Source organism: Salmo trutta, chromosome 16 (genome assembly GCF_901001165.1).
Source record: "Salmo trutta chromosome 16, fSalTru1.1, whole genome shotgun sequence".
Classification (NCBI taxonomy): domain Eukaryota; kingdom Metazoa; phylum Chordata; class Actinopteri; order Salmoniformes; family Salmonidae; genus Salmo; species Salmo trutta.
The window spans coordinates 39,916,489-39,941,152 of NC_042972.1; the positions used below are offsets into that span (position 1 = coordinate 39,916,489).

General features: G+C 43.3%; 1 protein-coding gene across 5 annotated transcripts in view; it reads left to right on the forward strand.

Annotated features, from left to right (window-relative positions):
* LOC115150750 (polyhomeotic-like protein 2) overlaps window positions 1-24,664 on the forward strand; it is a 45,229-nt gene that overhangs the window by 4,507 nt on the left and 16,058 nt on the right. The window contains exons 1-7 of one of the 5 annotated variants that reach the window (XM_029694365.1): window positions 8,354-8,422; window positions 15,620-15,842; window positions 16,816-16,974; window positions 17,187-17,273; window positions 17,380-17,547; window positions 18,503-18,655; window positions 19,305-19,578. In XM_029694365.1, the coding sequence (XP_029550225.1) occupies window positions 8,379-8,422; window positions 15,620-15,842; window positions 16,816-16,974; window positions 17,187-17,273; window positions 17,380-17,547; window positions 18,503-18,655; window positions 19,305-19,578 (1,108 nt within the window). In that variant the 5' untranslated portion in view covers window positions 8,354-8,378. Of the gene's footprint in view, window positions 1-8,353; window positions 8,423-15,619; window positions 15,843-16,815; window positions 16,975-17,186; window positions 17,274-17,379; window positions 17,548-18,502; window positions 18,656-19,304; window positions 19,579-24,664 lie in introns of those variants that run through there. The other 4 variants (XM_029694366.1, XM_029694368.1, XM_029694369.1 and 1 more) reach the window with 4 other exon arrangements.

Consider the following 24,664-nt stretch of genomic DNA (forward strand, 5'->3'; position numbering starts at 1 on the left):
TTAAAACATTGAGAATGGTATCAGAGCAGAACATCCAGCCAAGGGTTTTGGAAGACCTTGGGAGACCCTGACTATCATGACAAAACAAGGGCATAGTAGGCCAGTCACCCAGCTGCATTGAAGATATAGTTGACTGGTAAGGAGCCAAGTCAGTCAACATCTGGTTTTGCCAGTCTTGTCAGGTCCTCCCAGGGGCAGGCTGGCCCACAGCTGGCATAGACATGCTAAATGTCTTCTGATGAGGCCAGGGCTTTCAATACTCTGTGCTCACTACCAGTGATCATGCCTGACCGATTTCTCCCTTTGTAGGGGAATGGTTCTTTTGAGATTGAGTCATAGAATAGTGTCTGGGTTGACGCATATTGCTAATCTGCGGTTTTGGGAGTGCTGTTTGATACAGGTATTTATAGACTGGACTAAGAGAGGAATGTTCAGAATGGGATAAGATACTGCGGTTTTGTTATTTAGGTTTACAGGGGGAGTCAGCAGGATTTTAAAACGTAACAATTAGTCTAAAGGCATCAGCATGTTTCAGTTCGGCTAGACGAACCGAACAAGTGTGCTGTCATACTCCCTCAAAAGACCTTCGTTTGAAGTACCGTAGTACCGCAATAGTATGGTTTGCTCATTTTGAGAAGCCTTAGTCAGTATACACTTCCTCAAAATAGTCTGAATTAGTCTAGGATGGCTCAAGAAATCTGTTTTATTAATTTAATTTTGCCCGGGGACCTTAGTCGTGCAATAGATGTTTGGTGTAGTATTTCTCAATTACAAATGTGCATGAAAACAAGACTTCTCTCGTTGATTGACACCAAACACTTTATTGACAATTCCTTACTGTTGACCAATCACTGACGAAAGGGCATAGACTTCGGCTCCGGACTTTGGCTTGCCTCCAGAAAAAATGTGTGCCCGAAAAACCCTCACAAGTCAAAAATGAACAAAAACGTCACAATCTCATCATAATATATCCACAAACTCCTCCGAATTGTTTTGTTTGGAAAGCATGCAGACGCCTTAAGTGGCATTCTAAATTAAGATGTAGAGAAGAACAGAGAGAGCAGGCAGGTCCCTTGGGGTACATCTGGTGTGGGGGTTGTAGTATGCCCCACACTTCCTTAGGGAATGGGCCACGTGTGGCGGAGTGTCAACACTCACACACATACGCACAAGACACCACTGCCACGCATCCAGTACACACACCTGGAAGGGGGCCAGGCTCTCTTTGTACTACTCAGCTGTGTAAGAAAAGTCTATCAGAGGCAGACGACTCAATTACACCCCAGTCCTATCGGGCCTCTGGATCAAGGGAGACACTCCAACAAATGTAGTACACTGACTGTCATTTTGGACAGTACTCATTGACCATTCTACAACCTCAAGGGATGGCCTACATTCGATTTCCATGGAGTGAACAAAATCGACAGTATGAACTTAAATTGTAAGTTATGAGCATTCTCACAAATCAATTTCGTACTTCAGAATCTCTTAAGAGCCACAAGATGGCATTTCAACGTTTAATTACTACAAAATTCTACATTCTGTGATCAATTTGAAATTGAACTAAATGAATTCATAATGATCGATAAGAATTCAGTCGATGACCCATTGATTCTATGAGATGCCACCAAAGGTTTTATAAAAAAGAATGTCACTGCATTTGCATCTGGGTTGAATAAATCACAGTGAAAGAAGATATTGGAAATGTTGTTAACTGTTCTCAACACACTTTTCAGACCAGGTAGCTGTTACTTTTTCCAAAGTCAAGACATAACTTTAATTTATTGATAAAACCAAGCAGAATTTGCCATCCATTGGGTTAGATTCAACCATTACTTCCATGGTAATCATCTGCCGTTTGGCCAACAAGCTATGAAGTAATGATTGATTAGCTAATATAGCAACAATTGAATCAGTAATTCCCCTGTTTCAATCAGAACCCAAATGAATCAAAGATTCTCCCGCTTCTTCAAAGAACTGTAAACCTCTGATTGTAAATCCACATCAAGCCAGACAAAGTCCTTTCTAAAAGAATGAAGAACCACTTATCTCAGAGGAAGCCACCTCGCTGGGAGCCCTAATCTCTCTCAATGAACTCAAAAGGGCATTGGATACCATGAATAAAGGCAAATCACCTGGCTGGGACGGTATTCCTCCTGAGGTCTATTTAACATTTTGGAATCCGTTATGTTCACTATTGCTCAGAATTATTAATACAGCCATTCACAAAGGTTAATTTGTGAGCGATGTGAATACAACACTTTACTTTTATTAAAAAAACAAGATAAGGATGCCACCTAGTGTTATCACCATCACCCACTATCTTTGATAAACGCACATTAAACTGTTTTCCAAAATGTTGTTCCGTCTAGAGACTTTCTTACCCAAATTGATCCACAAGGACCAAAGCGGTTTTGTTAAAAAGCGTTCATCCTCAGATAACCTCAGACTATTACATATCTTAGAAGCTTCATCAGAAACAACAGCTCCTTGGGCTGTATTATCTCTCAATGCAGAAAAAGCTTTTGATAAACTAGTATGGTCATATCACTGTTCTGTCTTGAAAGACATGGGAATTGAATTTAAAATCTACTGATCACTTCATCTCATTATACACAGACAATATTTTACTATATCCAGACAATGTATCTCAATTGCTCCCAAAAACATTGAAGATCGTAGATATATTTCAGCTTCATCTCAAGATATAAAATGAATCTAACCAAATCAGCCCTACTGCCTCGACCCCGATGGAGGACTTTCCCATTTTAAATATTTGGGAGTAGATATATTTCCTCCTTTTTAGATGAAACCATTGCCAGAAACTTTTAACAGAAGATCAAATCAGTTCAATCTGACCTCCGTAGATGGAATAATATCCCAGTTTCTTTAACTGGCACTAATCTCTATCGGCAAAATGAATGTATTGCCATCACTACATTCCTGTAGTTCAATGCTTCCCATGGTTCCCCCTTCTGGCTATTGGGATAAAATTCATAGTGCTGTTTCAAAATATTCTGTCTGGACAATTGTATTTAACATTCGTGACAGACGGGATGTATGTTTTTGGCAATGGAAAAAAGTGTGACGATGCTTTCAAAGCAAGGGATAGCCTCAGCACGTCGAGGCTAGCTAATAGGTAGAGAGCATGTTGTAGGTCTCTCATACTATACTGAACAAAAATATAAACTTAACATGCAACAATTTTAAAGATTTTACTGAGTTACAGTTCATATAAGGAAATCAGTTAATAGAAATACATTCATTAGGCCCTAATCTATGGATTGGAGGTCGACCGATTATGATTTTTCAACGCCGATACCAATTATTGGAGGACCAAAAAAGCCGATACCGATTAATCGGCCTATTTATTTATTTGTAATAATGACAATTACAATAATACTGAATGAACACTTTTATTTTAACTTAATATAAATCATCAATCAAATCAATTTGCCTCAATAAATCATGAAACCTGTGCAATTTGGTTTAAATATGCAAAAACAAAGTGTTGGAGAAGAAAGTAAAAGTGCAACATGTGCCATGTAAAAAAGCTAACGTTTAAGTTCCTTGCTCAGAACATATGAAAGCTGGTGGTTCCTTTTAACATGAATCTTCAATATTCCCAGGTAAGAAGTTTTAGGTTGAGGTTATTATAGGAATTATAGGACTATTTCTCTCTACAATTTGTATTTCATATACCTTTGACTATTGGATGTTCTTATAGGCATTATAGTATTGCCAGTGTAACAGTATAGCTTCCGTCCCTCTCCTCGCTGCTACCTGGGCTCGAACTAGACACATCGACAACAGCCAACCTCGAAGCATCGTTACCCATCGCTCCACAAAAGCCGCGGCCCTTGCAGAGCAATGGGAACAACTACTTCAAGGTCTCAGAGCGAGTGACGTCACCGATTGAAACGCTATTAGCGCGCACCCCGCTAACTAGCTAGCCATTTCACATCGGTTACACCAGCCTTATCTCGGGAGTTGATAGGCTTGAAGTCATAAACAGCTCAATGCTTGAAGCATTGCGAAGAGCTGCTGGCAAACGCAAGAAAGTGCTGTTTGAATGAATGCTTACGAGCCTGCTGCTGCCTTCCTCCGCTCAGACTGCTCTATCAAATCATAGACTTAATTATAACATAATAACACACAGAAATACGAGCCTTAGGTCATTAATATGGTCAAATCCGGAAACTATCATTTCAAAAACAAAACGTTTATTCTTTCAGTGAAATACGGAACCGTTCCGTATTTTATCTAACGGGTGGCATTCATAAGTCTATATATTCCTGTTACATTGCACAACCTTTAATGTTATGATGTACAATTCTGGAAAATTAATTACGGTCTTTGTTAGGAAGAAATTGTGTTCACACAGTTTCGCAACGAGCCAGGCGGCCCAAACTGCTGCATATACACTGACTCTGCTTGCACGGAAAGCAAGAGAACTGACACAATTTCCCTAGTTAAAAGAAATTCATGTTAGCAGGCAATATTAACTAAATATGCAGGTTTAAAAATATCTACTTGTTTATTGATTTTAAGGAAAAGCATTGATGTTTATAGTTAGGTACACATTGGTGCAACGACAGTGCTTTTTTCACGAATGCGCGTGTTAAATCATCACCCGTTTGGCGAAGTAGGCTGTGATTCAATGAGAAATTAACAGGCACCGCATCGAATATATGCAACGCAGGACAAGCTAGATAAACTAGTAATATCATCAACCATGTGTAGTTAACTTGTGATTATGTTAAGATTGATTGTTTTTTATAAGGTAAGTTTAATGCTAGCTAGCAACTTACCTTGGCTTCTTGCTGCACTCGCGTAACAGGTAGTCAGCCTGCCACGCAGTCTCCTCGTGGAGTGCAATGTAATCGGCCACAATCTGTGTCCAAAAATGCCGATCACCGATTGTTATGAAAACTTGAAATCGGCCATTCCGATTAATCGGTCGACCTCAGCTATGGATTTCACATGACTGTAAATGCAGATATGCATCTGTTGCTCACGGATACCTTAAAAAAAAGGTGTGGGTGTGGATCAGAAAACCAGTCAGTATCTGGCGTGACAAATCTCCTTCGCATAGAGTTGATCAGGCTGTTGATTGTGGCCTGTGGAATGTTGTCCTACTCCTCTTCAATGCCTGTGCGAAGTTGCTGGATATTACCGGGAACTGGAACACACTGTTGTACACGTCGAACAAGAGCATCCCAAACATGCTCAATGGGTGACATGTCTAGTGAGTATGCAGGCCATGAAAGAACTGGGACATTTCCAGCTTCCAGGAATTGTGTACAGATCCTTGAGACATGGGGCATTATCATGCTGAAACATGAGGTGATGGCGGCGTATGAATGGCACGACAATGGGCCTCATTATCTCTGTGCATTCAAATTGCCATAGATTAAAATGCAATTGTTTGATTGTCTGTAGTTTATGCCTGCCCATACCATAACCCCACCGCCACCATGGGGAACTCTATTCACAACATTGACATCAGCAAACCGCTCGTCCACGTGACGCCATACACTTCTGCGGTTGGACCTACAACCAAATTCTCTACAACAACGCTGGAGGCGGCTTATGGTAGAGAAATTAATATTCTATTCTCTGGCAACAGCTCTGGTGGACATTCTTGCAGTCAGCATGCCAATTGCACGCTCCCTCAACTTGAAATGTGGCGTTGTGACAAAACTGCACATTTTAGTGGCATTTTATTGTCCCCAGCACAAGGGGCACCTGTGTAATGATCATGCGGTTTAATCAGTTTCTTTATATACCACACTTGTCAGGTGGATGGATTATCTTGGCAAAGGAGAAATGCTCACTAACAGGGATGTAAACAAATTTGTCCTCAAAATTTGAGCGACGCTTTTTGTGCATATGGAACATTTCTGGGATCTATTATAGCAGCTCATGAAACAAGGGACCAACACTTTACATGTTGTTTTTGTTCAGTGTAGTTTGCGGTCTTTCCAGCTTCAGTTTGACGTGATTTTGTTAGTGTAGTTGGCTAGCTCCTATGAACAGTGTCCTGACAAAGCACAGTCAAAATCTAAATTGTGCATCGTTATCTCATTGGATGTATCTAAGTAAATGTCACTACAAAACAGATTAAGCAAATTCAACTACTTTGCTGTTATTCTGGCTGCACTGTTTGACTTGACTCTGTTATCCGTAGTTGGCTGGGTGGCTAGCTGGCTAGCTAGCTAGCAAGGGATAAGAACTTTGCCAACCAGCATGGCAATGGAACATTTAGAACAAACGTCTGGGTCGCCGCCATAGATACAGAACAGAAAGATTGGATGATTGTATCGCGTCTCTGGCAGCCTAACCGATATAATGAATGACCAGACGACTTGGGTAGCAACCCTAGATTTGTGTCGGGACTATATCTCGTGGAAGGATGAAATAGTATGAATAAATTGATCAAAATAATGTTTTTTAAAAAAAATATGTCAATTATTTGAATATGTTTGTAACCTGTTGTATAAAACTGATAATGCCCTTGAAGCCGGTGTTTGTCGGTCCGAGACGATCCTTGCGCCACTATACCCTCAACTCTGGCTTCTCTGGCATTATCACTTAAATATAAGATGTATTTCAAACTGTGATATGTTTTTTGATGCACAAGGAATAAGCCTGGATGTGCATCAAAAGTATATCACAGTTTGAAATCTTCATCCAGGCTTATTCCTTCTAAATTAGGCCCACGAGATCATTGTTAGATATTATGGAGAATGAATATTCTGCAGTACCCTAGATACAGGAACTGTGAAAGGAATTGATTCATGCCAAAGCTGTCCCACAGAAGAAGAAAGAAAAACCTATATGCCTTCTAAATATAGATGAGTGTTTTTTCCTTTTAGAGCCCCAGAAGAGCCTCTTGGAATACGAAATGGGCATATTGAGTTAAAGTTGTGGTCCACACTATTAACTCCACACCTTTTTAACTCAATATGCCCATTTCTTATTCCAAGAGGTTCTTCTGGGACTTGGGATGGCCATGAGACAGGAGGTCCAGACGAACAGTGGTAGGGGGGGGTGGGGGGTAGGCTAGACGCCAGCCTTTCTCAGAGGACATGTTTGTTTTCCAATACAAACAAGCCACACCATGGCCATCCCAAGCCCTGGGCTGTCTGTCAGACAGTGCATCAAAACAGATCTGACTCATGACAGCTTTCCCTTCCCATTCCTCCCTCATCTCCAACCCTTCCCGACCCATCCCAGTCCCCAAGCTCATTTTCCTTGCTCTGGAACTCAAGGTTCATGCTTTCTCCTCCACCGGCAGGCAGCTAGGCTAATCTATATGCTAATGAGAAGATTATAATCAATGAAAGCTATGCCTACCAGGACCCAATCAATACGTTATGGCAGCAAAGCACTGAAATGTTTGCATTTCATACAGCCAGACATGTTATAAGGTGTGATGGTCTTTGGTGTTTTTAATGTGGTTGGGAGGAGTGCCATCATCAAGCAGCTGATTACACCTGTCAGTCTATTATTTTATAGGCATATGAATGCAATGTATTGGCCATAGTATTTTTTTTTATATTGTGACGTTTGAATTCCACTGAAAACAAAACCAATATAATTTTGCTCATATCTATAGTCCTTTTCAATTTATGTGCGCTATAATGAAATGCCTCTATAATTGTGTGGCTCTTTTCATTTTTTTGTCAGATATAATTTTGATAATTTGAGAAATATACTCAATAAATCTTTCAAACAGACTGCCATAATACCCAATAATATTGCATATTTTTTCCAGTTCCTATTAGCTTATTTGCTAGAGGATTCCCATGACTAGCATATATGATCCTATCCTGTATGTTTATGATTGTGTGTAGACTATAATAATGAATGATTATAGACTGTTATAACCCATGTCCTAATGCAATAATAACAGATGGAATCACATTTTCTGTAATAAAACCCATAAAATGTATATAAATAGATAGGACTATACATTTACAGATTGGGTTTTGTACTTACCCAATATGGTTTTGATGCTGGTTAGAATATTATGTGGCTGAGGCTGCATACTACCAAATTCAGTATTCTGGCAGGGGGAGGGTAGAGGGTGAAATCATTACCACCATCTATATTAGAGGGGCTGCTGCCGACCAATCGGCATGCTGCACTGCATGGGGATTCCATAGGCACCCTGTTGGTTGTCGCTAGGATACCACATAATCAGGAGGAAGACGGGATAGGTTGGCGGGCTGTGTCTGTGTTGATGCTGGGATGGGGAACAGAGCAGAGTGTTCGTAGGGGATAGAGAGAGAGGCTGAGGTTTGGTTGGCTCCATCACACAGACACAGTCAGACAAAGAGGAGCAGCATCCTACAGGACCAGGGTCCCGGGGGATGGGGCATCACACTCCCGCAGCGCGCTGGGGGGGCCAGAGGAGGTAGGAGCATCATGGGCTTTGTCTCTGTGGCACCCCTCTTTCTATTATAGCCATAAGCCTTGCTGTAATGCCATTAATGTATATATCCTATGCTGCTTTCCTATATTGATCATGGTTTTTGACTGTTTTGCGGTATATATTTAGTGTATTACAAATTGGCTAGAGCTCGTTACGTGATGGGGGCTCTTGTCCTTGCTGCACTCAGATCTGTATAGACCGCCTGTCTGTCTGTGTTTAAAGCTCTTGTCCTCTGAACTATATGCAAATCTTCAGACATCAGACAGATGGTTATTTTAGTCTTGGAATGACAAGAGCAAGCCCATGAATCAAATATAATTTATTTCTGTTAATACTGGATGTAGGGGTTTGTGGGCCATGGATTTGTAACATCTTGGTGTGTGGGGGCTTGGTTTACGATACTGCAAACTCCTAGTGTAGCCCCGTGCTCTAATCAACCCAATGCAGAATTCCTGCTGCCTGCCAGCGAGCTGGTCGAGTGGGGGTTCCATGCCTGATGGATGAGTGATTCCTCTTGGAGAGATGGGGGCAGCAGCGTTGCCAGAGGGGAATCCCTCCCTGCCTAAACGAGCTTTAAGACCCAGGCTGTTCCTGTGGAATGCTACACCACGATGAGGAGGACAAGGCTTTGTTCGACCTAAAATCACTGTGTAACCAGACTAGATGTCAGGCATAAATCTCTCACTGGGGCAGGCAAGTTAATTATAGGGGGGACATCCAGATGTGAAGTAATACTCTCAATCATTAGAATTATTGTCAGGAAAAGGCTTTTGTATTGTAGCTTATAGCCATGGATAACCAGTAAACATATGGCACCTATTAGCTAGTCCAGTTCTGCGTGTGGTAGTAAACACTACCAAACTTTACAGGGGAACAAGGTGAGGTTTGTCTTCACTGGATGGTTCTTAACCTACCGTGAAATGTAGGCCTAGGCTGTATCATATGACACCTTGCATTAACCCACTGAAAATAGAATTAAGAGGGGAGAGGAAATAGCTTAGGAATTGCTGCATAGCTACTACAGACTTTTTTTTTTAATGACTTCCATCGCAACTCTACCCCAACCACTCACACAGTCAAAATCCACAATCCATTCCAAACACTCAACCTGAGCCCTATGCCCTCTCTCTTCCTCCAAGCTCCCTTAACCCCTCAGCTGTTCTGCTCTCTCAGCCACTCCATCTCATCTGCCCAGCGTACTCTGAACCTCACGTCCTCTGCTAATGGAACAGTATGGCACTAGGGGGACAGTCAGTCACTAGGATGCTTCCGCTGCTCTAGAGTCCACTACTAATCTGCTAATTTTCACATGTTGGAGACAGAAAGGGTTCAGTAGCCAAAAGCCTAATATAAGCCTGATAGTAGACACAGTTTCAGTATCAGTGTACTTTAACTTAATTGAAGTCATTATCACACCAGCTGTGATTAGATACTTTTATTTAACTTAAATGTGTCACTGGAATTCATTGTCTTTCAGAATGCACTCTTCTCCCCTTATTTGACATCATGCTCACCATTAGACATGTTGAAGAAAGTGTTGGTGCTGTGGTAATCTGAGAAGGGTGGGGAAAGTTTATTTAAAAAGGCCCCTGAAACTCAATTCCTCTTCTCGGTTATGTATTTCAATACAAAATCAAACAAAGCTGAATGGCTTCATTCATTAGAGAGCTCACACATAGTGTGATGGAGCCTGTGATGATGTGGACTGCATCTAGGCCTAGCTTAAGTATTTGGTGACATTATATATTTTTTGTCTCTGTACTCCAGCACTATCAACTTTAATTTTAGGGTATTTTCAATCATATCGGGTGAACCATTTAGAAATTACACCAGTTTGTGTACGTAGTCCCCTCCATTTTATGGGACCAGAAGTATTGGCACATTAAAATAACAATAACGAGGCTATATACAGGGGGTAGGTAGGGGTAAAGTGACTATGCATAGATAATAAACAGCGAGTAGCAGGAGTGTAAAAACAAATGGTGGGGAGGGGGTTTGGGGTCAATGTAAATAGTCTGGGTGGCCATTTTATTAATTGTTCAGCAGTCTTATGGTTTCAGGTAGAAGCTGTTAAGGAGCCTTTTGGTCCTAGACCGCTTGCCATGTGGAAGCAGAGAGAACAGTCTGACTTGGGTGACTGGAGTCTTTGACAATTTTCAAATCAAATGTTATTGGTCACATACACGTGTTTAGCAGATGTTATTGCGGGTGTAGCGAAATGCTTGTGCTTCTAGCTACGCAAGTGCAGTAATATCTAACAAATTACACTACACACACACACACACACACACACACACACACACACACACACACACACACACACATCTAAGTAAGAATGAATAAAGACAAATACATATGGATGAGCGACGTCCGAGCGTAACGGACTAAGATACCGTAGAATAGTATAGAATACAGTGTATACATATGAGATGAGTAATGCCAGATATGTAAACATTAAAGTGACTAGTGTTCCATTCCTTAAAGTGGCCAGTGATTTCTAGTCTATGCCTATAGGCAGCAGCCTCTAATGTGCTAGTGATGGATGTTTTAGCAGTCTGATGGCCTTGAGATAAATAAAATGTAAAAAAAAAAAAACATTTTGGGGGTTTCCTCTGACACCATCTAGTATATAGGTCCTGGATGGCATGAAGCTTGGCCCCAGTGACGTTCTTGGCCGTATGCAATACCCTCTGTAGCTCCTTACGGTCAGATGCCGAGCAGTTGTCATACCAGGCGGTGATGAAACCGGTCCGGATGCTCTCGATGGTGCAACTGTAGAACTTTTTGAGGCTCTGGGGACCCATGACAAATCTTTTCAGTCTCCTGAGGGGGAAAATGTGTTGTCGTGCCCTCTTCATGACTGTCTGGACCATGATATTTCATTGGTGATGTGGACACCAAGGAACTTAACTCTCAACCCGCTCCACTACATCGCCGTCGATTTTAATGGGGGCCTGTTCGGCCCATCTTTTCCTGTGGTCTACGATCAGCTCCTTTGTCTTGCTCACATTGAGGGAGAGGTTATTGTCCTGGCACCACACTGCCAGGTCTCGTGACATCCTCCCTATAGGCTGTCTCATCATTGTCGGCAATCAGGCCTACCACTGTTGTGTTGTCAGCAAACTTAATGATGGTGTTGGAGTTGTGTTTGGCCACGCAGTCGTGGGTGAACAGGAGTACAGGAGGGGACTAAGCACACCCCCCTGAGGGGCCCCAGTGTTGAGGATTAGTGTGGCAGATGTGTTGTTGCTTACCTTTACCACCTGGGGGTGGCCCGTCAGGAAGTCCAGGATCCAGTTGCAGAGAGGTGTTTAGTCCCAGGGTCCTTAGCTTAGTGATTAGCTTTGTGGGCACTATGGAGTTGAATGCTGAGCTGTAGTCAATGAACAACATTCTCACATAGGTGTACCTTTTGTCCAGGTGATAAAGGGCAGTGTGGAGTGCAATTAAGATTGCGTCATCTGGATCTGTTGGGGCGGTATGCGAATTGGAGTGAGTCTAGGGTAGAGGTCGACCGATTTATGATTTTTCAATGCCGATACCGATTATTGGAGGACCCCAAAAAAGCTGATACCGATTTAATCAGCTGTTTTTTTTAATTTATTTTTTAAACATTTATTTGTAATAATGACAATTGCAACAATATTGAATGAACACTTTAAAAAAAGGTTTAACTTAATATAATACATAAAACAAATCAATTTAGCCTCAAATAAGTAATGAAACATGTACCATTTGGTTTTAAATAATGCAAAAACAAAGTGTTGGAGAAGAAAGTAAAAGTGCAATATGTGTCATGTAAAAAAGGTAACGTTTAAGTTCCTTGCTCAGAACATGAGAACATATGAAAGCTGGTGGTTCCTTTTAACATGAATCTTCAATATTCCCAGGTAAGAAGTTTTAGGTTGAGGTTATTATAGGACTATTTCTCTCTACCATTTGTATTTCATATACCTTTGACTATTGGATGTTCTTATAGGCACTATAGTATTGCCAGTGTAACAGTATAGCTTCCGTCCCTCTCCTCGCCCCTACCTGGGCTCGAACCAGGAACACATCGAAAACAGCCACCCTCGAAGCATCGTTACCCATCGCTCCACAAAAGCTGCGGCCCTTGCAGAGAAAAGGGGAACAACTACTCAAAGTTTCAGAGCGAGTGACGTTTGAAACACTATTAGCGTGCACCCCGCTAACTAGGTAGCCATTTCACATCGTTTACACCAACCTAATCTCAACTAGCTAGCCATTTCACATCGGTTACACCAACCTAAACAGAGCTGTGCTTGAAGCATTGCGAAGAGCTGCTGGCAAACGCAAGAAAGTGCTGTTTGAATGAATGCTTACGAGCCTGCTGCTGCCTACCACCGCTCAGTCAGACTGCTCTATCAAATCATAGACTTAATTATAACATAATAACACACAGAAATACGAGCCTTAGGTCATTAATATGGTCAAATACGGAAATGATTATTTCGAAAATAAAACGTTTATTCTTTCAGTGAAATACGGAACCGTTCCGTATTTTATCTAACGGGTGGCATTCATAAGTCTAAATATACCTGTTACATTGCACAACCTTCAATGTTATGTCATAATTACGTAAAATTCTGGCAAATTAGTTTGCAACGAGCCAGGCGGCCCAAACTGTTGCATAAACCCTGACTGCGTACAATGAACGCAAGAGAAGTGACACAATTTCAGTAGTTTAATATTGGCTGCTAACATGAATTTCTTAATATGCAGGTTTAAAAAAATATACTTCTGTGTATTGATTTTAAGAAAGGCATTGATGTTTATGGTTAGTTACATTCGTGCAACGATTGTGCTTTTTTCGCAAATGCGCTTTTGTTAAATCATCCCCTGTTTGGCGAAATAGGCTGTCTTTGTTAGGAAGAAATAGTCTTCACACAGTTCGCAACGAGCCAGGTGGCCCAAACTGCTGCATATACGCTGACTCTGTTGCACAGAACGCAAGAGAAGTGACACAATTTCCCTAGTTAACAGAAATTCATGTTAGCAGGCAATATTAACTAAATATGCAGGTTTAAAAATATATACCTGTGTATTGATTTTAAGAAAGGTGCTTTTTTTCGCGAATGCGCTTGTTAAATCACCCGTTTGTTGAAGTAGGCTATGATTCAATGATAAATTAACAGGCACCGCATCGATTATATGCAACGCAGGACAAGCTAGATAACTACACATGGTTGATGATATTACTAGTTCAACTAGTGATTATGTTAAGATTGATAGTTTTTTTATAAGAAGTTTAATGCTAGCTAGCAACTTACCTTGGCTTCTTGCTGAAATTGCATAACAGGTAGTCAGCCTGCCACGCAGTCTCCTCGTGGAGTGCAATGTAATCGGCCATGATCGGTGTCCAAAAATGCCGATCACCGATTGTTATGAAAACTTGAAATCGGCCGTAATTAATCGCCCATTCCGATTAATCGGTCAACCTCTAGTCTAGGGTATCCAGGATGATGCTGTTGATGTGAGCCATGACCAGCCTTTCAAAGCACTTCATGGCTACCGACGTGAGTGCTACGTAGCGGTAATCATTTAGGCAGGTTACCTTAGTGTTGTTCGGCACAGGGACTATGGTGGTCTGCTTTAAACACGTAGGTATTACAGACTCTGTCAGGGAGAAGTTGAAAATGTAAGTGAAGGCACTCACTTGGTCCTCACATGCTCTGAGTACACGTCCTGGTAATCCGTCTGTCCCCGCGGCTTTGAATGTTGACCTGTTTAAAGGTCTTACTCACATCATCTACCGAGAGCATTATCACACAGTCGTCCAGAACAGCTGGTACTTTCATGCATGCTTCAGTGTTGCTTTCCTCGAAGAAGGCATAAAAGGCATTTAGCTTGTCTGGTAGGCTCACGTCACTGGGCAGCTCGCAGCTGCGTTTCCCTTTTGTAGTTTATAATAGTTTTCACACCCTGCCACATCCGATGAGCGTCAGAGCCGGTGTAGATTAGAAATTATGGGATTTAACGGTAAATGTACTACTGATGATACTGGTGTGCCATCCCCGCGGCCTCGGCAATGGATTAGTCCACTGAGACAGCAAGACATGACATAATTATTATATTTATTTTTTTGCAACTGCTCGACTAAAAAATGTTTGGTCAACCGAACAATCGTCCGGTTGACTAAATGGTGTCAGCACTGCAGTATGCATATTTCCCCAGTTTCTTTCCACCAACGAGCGATTTAAATCGAGTTAAGGAGGAAACTGACGTCTTTCTCGGCGCAAATCGTAATCCATGGTTTGTTTATGTTTTAGCATTTATCAGCATTTATAGTTTACACATTTCTGGCTCACTACAATTCAGTAGAAAACACATGGCAGTTACCAAGCTACATTCATTGGAAAATATGTTCACATCCAAATATTATTAGCATTTTTCCATTGCATTTCTTCATTGTTAAGCACGTTTGTTACTTCCCGGTTCTACTGATCTGTTTTCCTGCGCTCTGCCAAATGGCGTCTTTGAGAGTAACACACTATTATTGATTGGCGTGACATCATTGGGGAAGACAATTTGGCCTAATATTCTATTATTATTATTATTATTATTATTATTATTGTTGTTGTTATTATTGTATGTATATTTGAAAATATTAATCCAGTAAATATTTACTGGAAACGCATTGAGAATTCCTGTTCTCCCTACGCATCGCGCCAATAGGGTTAACTCACTTTGTGGGAATTGTAACATGACTGATATAGAGATGATCGCCACACTGCCCCCTCCCAACGGGAAGGCACGCCCTTGTGCTTCAACTACTCAGCCCCCTCCCACGTCCAGGCTGTGCGTTCAGGTGCATCACGCAAATAGGGTTAACCCACTTGGTGGAAATTGTAATGTGGCTCATATAGCGAGGATCGCTATTATATGTATGCTCAATGTCTATGCCCAGTGTCTATGATAAATGTATATGCTCAATTGTGTCTCATGTTAGCACAAGTGCTGAAATGAGACAAGTACAGTATGTATACATGCAACATTTTGCATCATCTTAGGAAAGTCATGTCATTCTTATACAGGCTTATAGGCTTTAGGGTTTCTTCATGAAGTTACACTGAATAGGCCAACACAGTGACTGGTTGGTTGGACATGGCCCAATATGTCTGAGCCCTATGGCTTCATTGTAACTCTCCTGTTTTGTAGGTTCAGGAGAGCTTGTCCAAAGGGCAGCAGGGGAAGGGCCAAACGAGGAGAGGGCACCATGGACAGTGAACATGGGCCTCCAGCCTCCAGTGCCAGCAGCACTGGGACCACCGCCTCCAGCACAAGTACCACCAGCAGCAGCAGTGCGGGGAGGCAGGCTGTGCCTCACATCTCTGTGTACAGCGGGATTCCTGACAGGCAGACGGTTCAGGTAAACTTCAGGGTAAAAAGAAACATGCCAGTCCAGTGTCACACACATTCACATGTTTTGCATGAACTGTTTTCCCATTGCATTTTCTGCATAATACAATTATTGTCATTACCCTACTGCCATCTGCTGGTAAAACATGCATGTACCGTAAACCGCCCCACTTAGCTCACTATGGAATTTTGGAATGCTATGGAATGCTTATAATAAATGAAACTATGTGCAATTCTATCATTTTATCTCATTGTTTATTCGATGTAGTACACTGGCATCATGGAATCTGTCAATACTAATGACAGCTGATCAGTGTTGCTATGTTTCCAAGTTCCAGGCTCGGTCCTCTGCTATTTGACCCTTGACTGATGTGAAACCCAGCCTGAATTAGACTGTCATTGTTTTGAAGGGTGACAGACCGGTCTTAGGTCTCTTCTGTCCTTTACCCTTTCTCTCGTCTGCATGCTATCCTCTGCCCTTAGCAAGAGAACTAGCAGCATTGTCACTACTTGCCTACTCAACATAGTGGACTCCTGGTCCTTTGGGCTCAATAAGAGAGAAGTGGATGGATGTTTCAATCACAATCACCACCCTCTCTGCCGCCTGGAGGCTTAGGTCAGAGGACCTCTATTAGGCCATGTGCCCTGGGTCAATCCCTTTCTCCTGTTGCCTTAGCAACTGTGGTGAGGTTGTCAGTCAATTTGAGTCATGAATAAAGGACGTGCTCAGGGACTGAAGGACTTGGCATAGGATGAGATAAAGTCCACTACAATGTGCAGATAATGCATTGGTGAGCCTACTCTCCCTAACAGGAAGAACACATTCCCACCCAAGGAATCTCTCTACCTGCTTTTAATGGATCGGTAAAAACAATGTAAATGGGAACTTCTTTTTTCCAAGTAATACTCCTACCCTGTAAGTCCCTTTTTTAAAGCCTGTTGTTGAAAATATTACCCCAAACACTAACCTGTTTCTTTCTCCCTGTGTACTGAAGGTGATCCAGCAGGCGTTGCACCGACAGCCCAACACGGCTGCGCAGTACCTGCAGCAGATGTACGCAGCGCAGCAGCAGCACCTCATGCTGCAGACAGCAGCACTCCAGCAGCAGCACCTGAGCAATGCACAGCTCCAGAGCCTGGCCGCCGTACAGCAGGTGAGCACCGGAGACGTAAGGAACTGTTAAACTAGGGAATGAAACAGGCCTCCAACAAGGCTGGGGGCTAGTGTTAGGATTTTGACAAAGATGAGAGATGAGGCCAGTGCTGGGGTTTAGTTGGTGAATCAAACAGTTATCTTCAGATGAAGAGGAATTTAAGTGTTGACCCCTACACACTCCCCTAACGGTTCTCACCTGTCATGTCACAGGCCAGTATTGCGGCAGGAAGGCAGAGCTCCACCCAAAATGCCACTTCGTCCCAGCAAACAGGATCATCCCAGACCACAGTGAGTGCAGTGAGTCATGTCTAGTAACTAAGGGGTTGGGTTCCAAGATGTGTAGTGTTTTTGTTTTTTTGGTGAAGTTTTGTAATCCTTCCTGTCTTCCCTGTCCTGTCCCCAGATTAACCTGACCACGTCCCCGGCTGCAGCCCAGCTGATCAGCCGAGCCCAGAGTGTCAGCTCTGCACCCGCCGGCAGCATCTCCCAGCAGGCCGTAATTCTGGGAAGCCCGTCCAGCCCAACCACCCTCACTGCCAGTCAGGCTCACATGTACTTGCGTGCCCAGATGGTAAGCCCCCAGAAGCATGCCGACTGGCACACACACTAGCTGGCTCAGCCGCACTGCTGGAGGCTTAGTGTGATGAAGGGCAGTGTTGGGGAGTAGTGAACTACATTTTGCAGTAGCTTGGTGGTAGTTGAACTAAATTCAAATCTTGGTAGTGTTTTATTTTGCGACGTAGCTAACTACTGAAACTACACACTACATAAAATAGGGGTGAAGTAGGCAAGGATTTCCTTCTTTTTTCTTTTGTCTTTTTTTTTTACATCAGACCTGCCTAGTTCTCACTTGAAACAGTTTTTGTGTTTTAATAGGCTAAATTACACATTCTGTTAACATCTGACTCCAGAGCACAGGAGGTTGGTGGCACCTTAATTGGTAAGGAAGGGCTCTTGGTAGAGGAATCAGTGGAATGGTTTGATACCATTCTATTTGCGCAGTTCCAGCCATTATTATGAGCAGTCCTCCCCTCAGCAGCCTCCACTGATAAAGAGTGATCTGTTCTTGCAATTTTTTTGTCTATGACATTCAGATTTAGATATGATAATTTATCATGAAGTAGTGACCTTTAGTTAAGTACACTTCTATCTCTCTTAAGGGTAGCTTTAGTGTTGCTTACCTTCTTCCAATGTGAAGTAATTGGTAGCTTGATAAACTATATATTTTCAGAGAAGCTTCCCCAACACTGAAGTGTTTGTTTGCTGTTTGTGTCGCCACTGTGCATGAGCCTGCTGGAAGGAGTGTGAAAGAAGTGTTGTCCTGCATGTCCAACTGAATCAGTTCAGTCTGATTAGATTACATTATTTTCACTTAAAGATTTGTTGACGCACTATGCATAGTAAGAGTGAGCGAGAAAGCAACAGAGAAAGATCAGCTGTTTACAGTATAATATGTCTCTACCCAAAACCATGGAGAGATTATTTACGTATACTGTATGTTGGTGTGTGATTTCTTTTTTTTTCAGGCACAGCAAAGTAACCTTGTGCAAGTAGCTAGGAGCCTAGGCCGTGCTGTTCCGTTGTCCCCCCAGCTCATCTTCACACCTACGGCCACAGTGGCTGCAGTCCAGTCTGAGAGCTCCACGCAGTCCTCTGGACAACAGTCCGCCTCCTCACAGGTACAATATTATTATCTCAACTCTATAGGCTAATGCCATACACATAGCTCTGCTGTAGTAACCTGCAACAGCACTAGAGGGCATAGAAGATCAACACAAGTCACCATAATTCAGACGAGGGGTATAGCCAAGGGTTAAAGTTATCAGTCACTGCGACAGACTTCCATCATGTTGATGATGCATGAGTTTATTTTTTTGGAGGGGGGGGGGGTTAAACACTCCTGGCCACACTTGAACGTCTAAAACTAGAAAGTATGTAGAAATTATAATTGAACTATATATTTTCAAATCACATTTTTCTGGCCGGTAAATCTTTTGTTGACTAACAAATCGATCATAAAAAAAATCTGTGCAGCCCTCCATTGAATTTCGAAACATCCAGATGTGGCCCTCGAGCCATAGTTTGCCCGATGATTTGCCATTGACTTAAGTTTCTGTCATGGGATTTTTTGTTGTTGCTTTAACCCCTAGCTGTAGCAAATGCATTAGGTTTACAGTTATGCTGTGATACCTCATTTAATCTAAAAATGTATTTGTCACTAATTCCGCAGATGGCCTGTGGGTGGACCCTTGACTGTGGTGCTCCCCACCTCTCCTGCCCCAGGCCATGTCTCATTGACTCTGGGACCTGACCTCTGTGTCTTTTCAGGTCCAGAATCTGGCTATCCGTAACCAGCAAGGGGCGACCACGTCCTCCTCTCAGACACACAGCCTGCAGGCCCTCAGCCTAAAGCAGAGCCCTATCTCCATCCAGCCCTCTCCCCTGATTAAGAACCCGAGCCACGGCGCTGGGGGGAAAGGCAGTTGGCCCGATGGTCCCTTGGACGGGAGCAAGAAGGGAGAGAGCATAGTGACGGAGGTGCGCGCTATAAACATGAGTCGCAGTGTCACAGCTGTTAGTGGACAGCCTCTCAGCACTCCAGGTATGTATCCAACCCTAACGTTAGCTAGCTTCTACAGACACAGGCTAGACTCCTATATTAGGATTTCATGAAATTGACACCATTGCACCCTTGGACAATTAGGCATGTTTGCTCAAATGATCAGTACTGGCTATTGTGATAAGGGATGGGCTTTTCTGTACTCTATGGTGATGCTGAATATTCTGCCCCTGTGACTGAGCAATTTAGTCTGGAACATAAATCATGCCTCCAGTAGCCTGACAAACAGGGCATTCCTCATGCCTCTTCTGGAACACAACTACAATTCAACAGCTCTGTGTTTTTCAGGGATATAGTAACTTCAACCTAGCTTCCCTTTCCCCTGAACCGGATAGGAGGCGCCCGCTCAGGCGCTTCTTTTATGCTTCTATGTTCGGTTACATTTCAACCAGTCAAATGATGTTACCAGTGTTGCTACTTCCTGAGTTTCCTGCTTTTGGAAACCTGACCCTATGTTTACAGTAAGCTAAGAATAGAGTTGTAGAAGTCTACTAGTTATTTTGATAGATTTCTCTACTGTATGCAGGGGTTGAGTTCCCAGTCACTGCGATGGATTTCAGTCATGTAGATTATTTTTTCTAAATGTTATTTTATTTTTTGTAAAAAAATGTAAGGACTAGAATTTCGAAATTAACCTCTTTCCCCACAAGCATGATGGCCATGACTTTTTTTTTACATGAAATGGGAGGTTAACTTGGCCCCGTAGACAATTGAGTTTCAGTCATGGGATTTTTCTTATTTATTTAAACCCCTGTGTACGTGGCATGTCGAGGCCTGTACCGACCACACTGTATTCACTACTACAGGGAAGAACATGGGCTCTGCCTCTAGAATAGTCAAGCTGGTTTTTCAATGTGAAGCCATGGAGGGCTCTGTGCCACAGTTGTCTTTCTAGACCACTTATTGTGTGGTCAGCAGCTGGATGGTTTTGTCACAGAGAATGGCTGCATCTATGCCAGCAGTTGAACAGATTAACTGTGTGTGTGTGGTGTGTGTGTGCGCGCGCTAAGCACTGCATGGGTTGTGTGTTGTGCCAGACTGGATGGATTAGCTGAGCATGCGACTGCACAACTGTGTCTTTGTCTCGCTCTGTTTAAGTAATGGATTCAGATGAAATGAAAGGGAGGAGGAATCTGAAAACCTGACTACATAAACTCATAAAATGTACATGGGCTGCCCTGGTAGTGGCCATGGGGGACAGACAGGTGTGCCCTGGACATGTGAGAAGCACACTGTCAGTTCAGTGGATCACACTAGGGGGAGATGGAGTAGCAGCTGTGGTGGCTGACTGGGTTCATGGTTGGATAGGGGCTCCCACTGATTCTATGTGCACTGTCATCTACTGGGTCATTCATTATGCATGTTGATTCACAGTCATTTTGAAGAAGGAAGTACTTGAATGAAACAATTCTAATCAACACCTCAATAATAGGCTACATAACAAATGGCTCATGTAGTTTTATTTTCGACATCTGAGAGAACACTGCCACAGGAATAGGCCTAGTTAATTGTCTATTTTAGTACTGTGTAGTAATTGAGCCTCCGAGAGAAGGAGAGAGCAGAACTTGTGGGAGCAGCCGTGTGTCTGCTTCTCCTACCACAGACTGGCAGATTTTTCCTTGAATGAGGATTGGCTGGAAGCAGCTGTTCCGCAATTGGGTTCATTGTGTACTTTAGTCTTTTCTTCACCACCTCCTTGACAGAGAAGCTATCCCAGCACCCTACTACTAAACCTACAGCACAGCACCAAAGACCACCTTGCAGTCTCATTCTATGCCCCTGCTAACTGCACAGTGGTGTTCTGTTTTGTTTTGGCTCATTTTCTTTCCAAACTTGACGTGCAGTTCCGTAAGACTAAAAGGATTTCCCCGTTCTGTTACATTATCAAGCCATTGTATGGTTCCATGTGTACATACATAGTAGCTCCATTGCAAGTACTTAAAACGCACAACGTATTGATATGTTTGGTGTAGTTTTTCTTCTCAAGCTACATGTAACTGCCAAAATAAAGGAAACGCCAACATAAAGTGTCTTTAATAGGGCGTTGGGCCACGATGAGCCGACACCTTCAATGCACCTTGGCATAGGTTCTACAAGTGTCTGGAACTCTATTGGAGGGATGTGACACCATTCTTCTATGAGAAATTCCGTAATTTGGTGTTTTGTTGATGGTGGTGGAAAACAGTGTCTCAGGCAACTCTCCAGAATCTCCCATAAGTGTTCAATTGGGTTAAGATCTGGTGACTCAGACACACCCTTTAAAACCCTCTATGCTCCTTTGAGACCCCTCTTAGTCAAAGTCACGGAGATCTCTTCTGATCATGGTAGCCAAAATAAGTACAAGAAGGCCCGCTATGACCTCCGCACAGCCATCAAACGAGCAAAAGGACAATAAAGGAAGGAGTAAGGTGGAATCATTGCACAGGCTCAGACGCTCACTGCATGTGGCAGGGGCTACAGTTACAGATTACCGAACCGTGATCTGCCCAACGATGCCTCTCTACCAGACTAACTCAATTCATTTTATGCACGCTTTGACAACAACATCAAGCCGGGTGTGAGGGCTGTCGCCAACCCAGAGGATTGGGTGATCTCGCTCTCCGAGGCCGACGTGAGAAGGGTCTTTAATCAGGTCAATACCCCCCAGGCCGCGGCCCCGACGGTATTCCAGGGCGCATTCTCAGAGCATACACAGAACAACTGGCAGGCATATTCACGGTAATTTTCAACCTCTCCTTGTCCCAGTCTGTAATCCCCACGTTTTAAGATGACCACAATCCTCCCTGTTTCTAAGAACTCTAAGGCTTCATTCCACAATGACTACTGCCCTGGAGCACTCACTTCTGTAATCATTAAGTGCTTTGACAGGCTGGTTGTTTCACACATTAACTCCACCATCCCAGCCACCCTAGACTCACTTGTATACCGCCCCAACCGATCCATAGACAACGCAATCTCAATTGCTCTCCACACTGCCCTCACCCACGTAGATAAGAAGTATACCTATGTAAGAATGCTGATCATTGACTACAGCTCAGTGTTCAACACCATTGTCCCCTCCAAGCTCGTCACCAAGCTTAGGACTCTGGGTCTGAATATCTCCCTCTGCAACTGGATCCTGGACTTCCTGACGGGCCGACCCCAGGTGGTGAGGGTAGGCAACATCACCTCCGCCATGCTGACCCATAACACAGGGGCCCCACAGGGGTGTGTGCTTAGTCCCCTCCGGTACTCCCTGTTCACCCACAACTGTGTGGCCACGCACAAGTCCAACACCATTATCAAGTTTGCTGACGACATGACGGTGGTAGTCCTGATCACCGGCAACGATGAGTCCGCATACAGGGTGGAGGTCGGTGACCTGGCAGTGTGGTGCCTGAGCAACAACATCTGCCTCAATGTCAGCAAGACCAAGGAGCTGATTGTGGACTACAGGAAAGGGGGGGGGGCACATCCACATTTACTGGGCAGCATTGGAGCAAGTCGAGAGCTTCAAGTTCCTCGGTGTCCAAATCACTAAAGACTTAAAATGGTCCAAACACGCATGCATAGTCGTGAAGAAGGTGCGACAGTGCCTCTTACCCCTCAGGAGGTTGACAAAGTTTGGCATGGTGTCGCAAATCCTCAAAAGGTTCTACAGCTGTACCATTGAGACCACATTGACTGGGTGCAGCACTGCTTGGTATGTCAATAGCACTGCCCTCGATCGCATGGCACAACAGAGGTACTGGGCTGTCCACACAACCAACACTGGGGTCGAGCTCCCTGCCATCCAGGACCTCTATATCAGGTGGCGTGAAAAAAATGCCCGGAAAATCGTCAGACTCCAACCACCGAAGCCATAGACTATTTTCTCTTCTGCCGCACTGCAAGAGGTACTGGTGCATCAAGTCTTACACCAACACGCTCTTGAACAGCTTCTATCCCCAAGCAATACAGCTGATAAATAGCTAACAAAATAGCTACACAGACTATTTGAGAACTTATCTTTTATTGACTTTTTATTTCAGTCTTTACACTGTCTCTATGCACACTCACTGGGCTCTACACACTCTCACTCACTCCGTAATTTGCTCACTCACACACAATATGCACATTTACAGTGCATTCGTAACGTATTCCGACACCTTAACTTTTTCCACGTTTTGTTACGTTACAGCCTTGCTCTAAAATGTATTAAATTACTTTTTCCTTATCAGTTTACACACAATACCCCATAATGACAAAGCAGAAACAGGTTTAGACCTTTTTGCAATTTTTTTACAAATAAAAAAAAACTGAAATGCCCCTTTACTCAGTACTTTGTTGAAGCACCGTTGGCAGCAATTACTGCCTCGAGTCTTCTTGGCTATGACGCTACAAGCTTGGCACACCTGTATTTTGGGAGTTTCTCCCATTATTCTCTGCAGATCCTCTCAAGCTCTATCAGGTTGGATGAGGAGCATCTCTGCACAACTATTTTCAGGTCTCTCCAGAGATGTTCGATTGGGTTCAAGTCCGGGCTCTGGCTGGGCCACTCAAGGACATTGAGACTTGTCCCGAAGCCACAATCATTCCTGGCTGTGTTCTTAGGGTCGTGGTCCTGTTGGAAGGTGAACCTTTGCCCCAGTCTGAGGTCCTGAGACCTCTGGAGCAGGTTTTCATCAAGGATCTCTCTGTACTTAGCTCCGTTCTTCTTTCCCTCGATCCTGACTAGTCTCCCTGCCACTGAAAAACATCCCCACAGCATGATGCTGCCACCACCATGCTTCTCCGTAGGGATGGTGTTAGGTTTCCTCCAGACGTGACGCTTGGTTTTCAGGCCAAGAGTTCAATCTTTGTTTCATCCGACCAGAGAATCTTGTTTCTCATGGTCTGAGAGTCTTTAGGTGCCTTTTAGCAAACTCCAAATGGGCTATCGTGGCTAGCGTCTCTCTACCATAAAGGCCTGGTTGGTGGAGTGCTGCAGAGATGGTTGTCTTTCTGGAAGGTTCTCCCATCTCCACAGAGGAACTCTGGAGGCCACTGTGTTCTTGGGGACCTTAAATGCTGCAGAATTATTTGTTTTTGTCTCTGAGCTCTATGGACA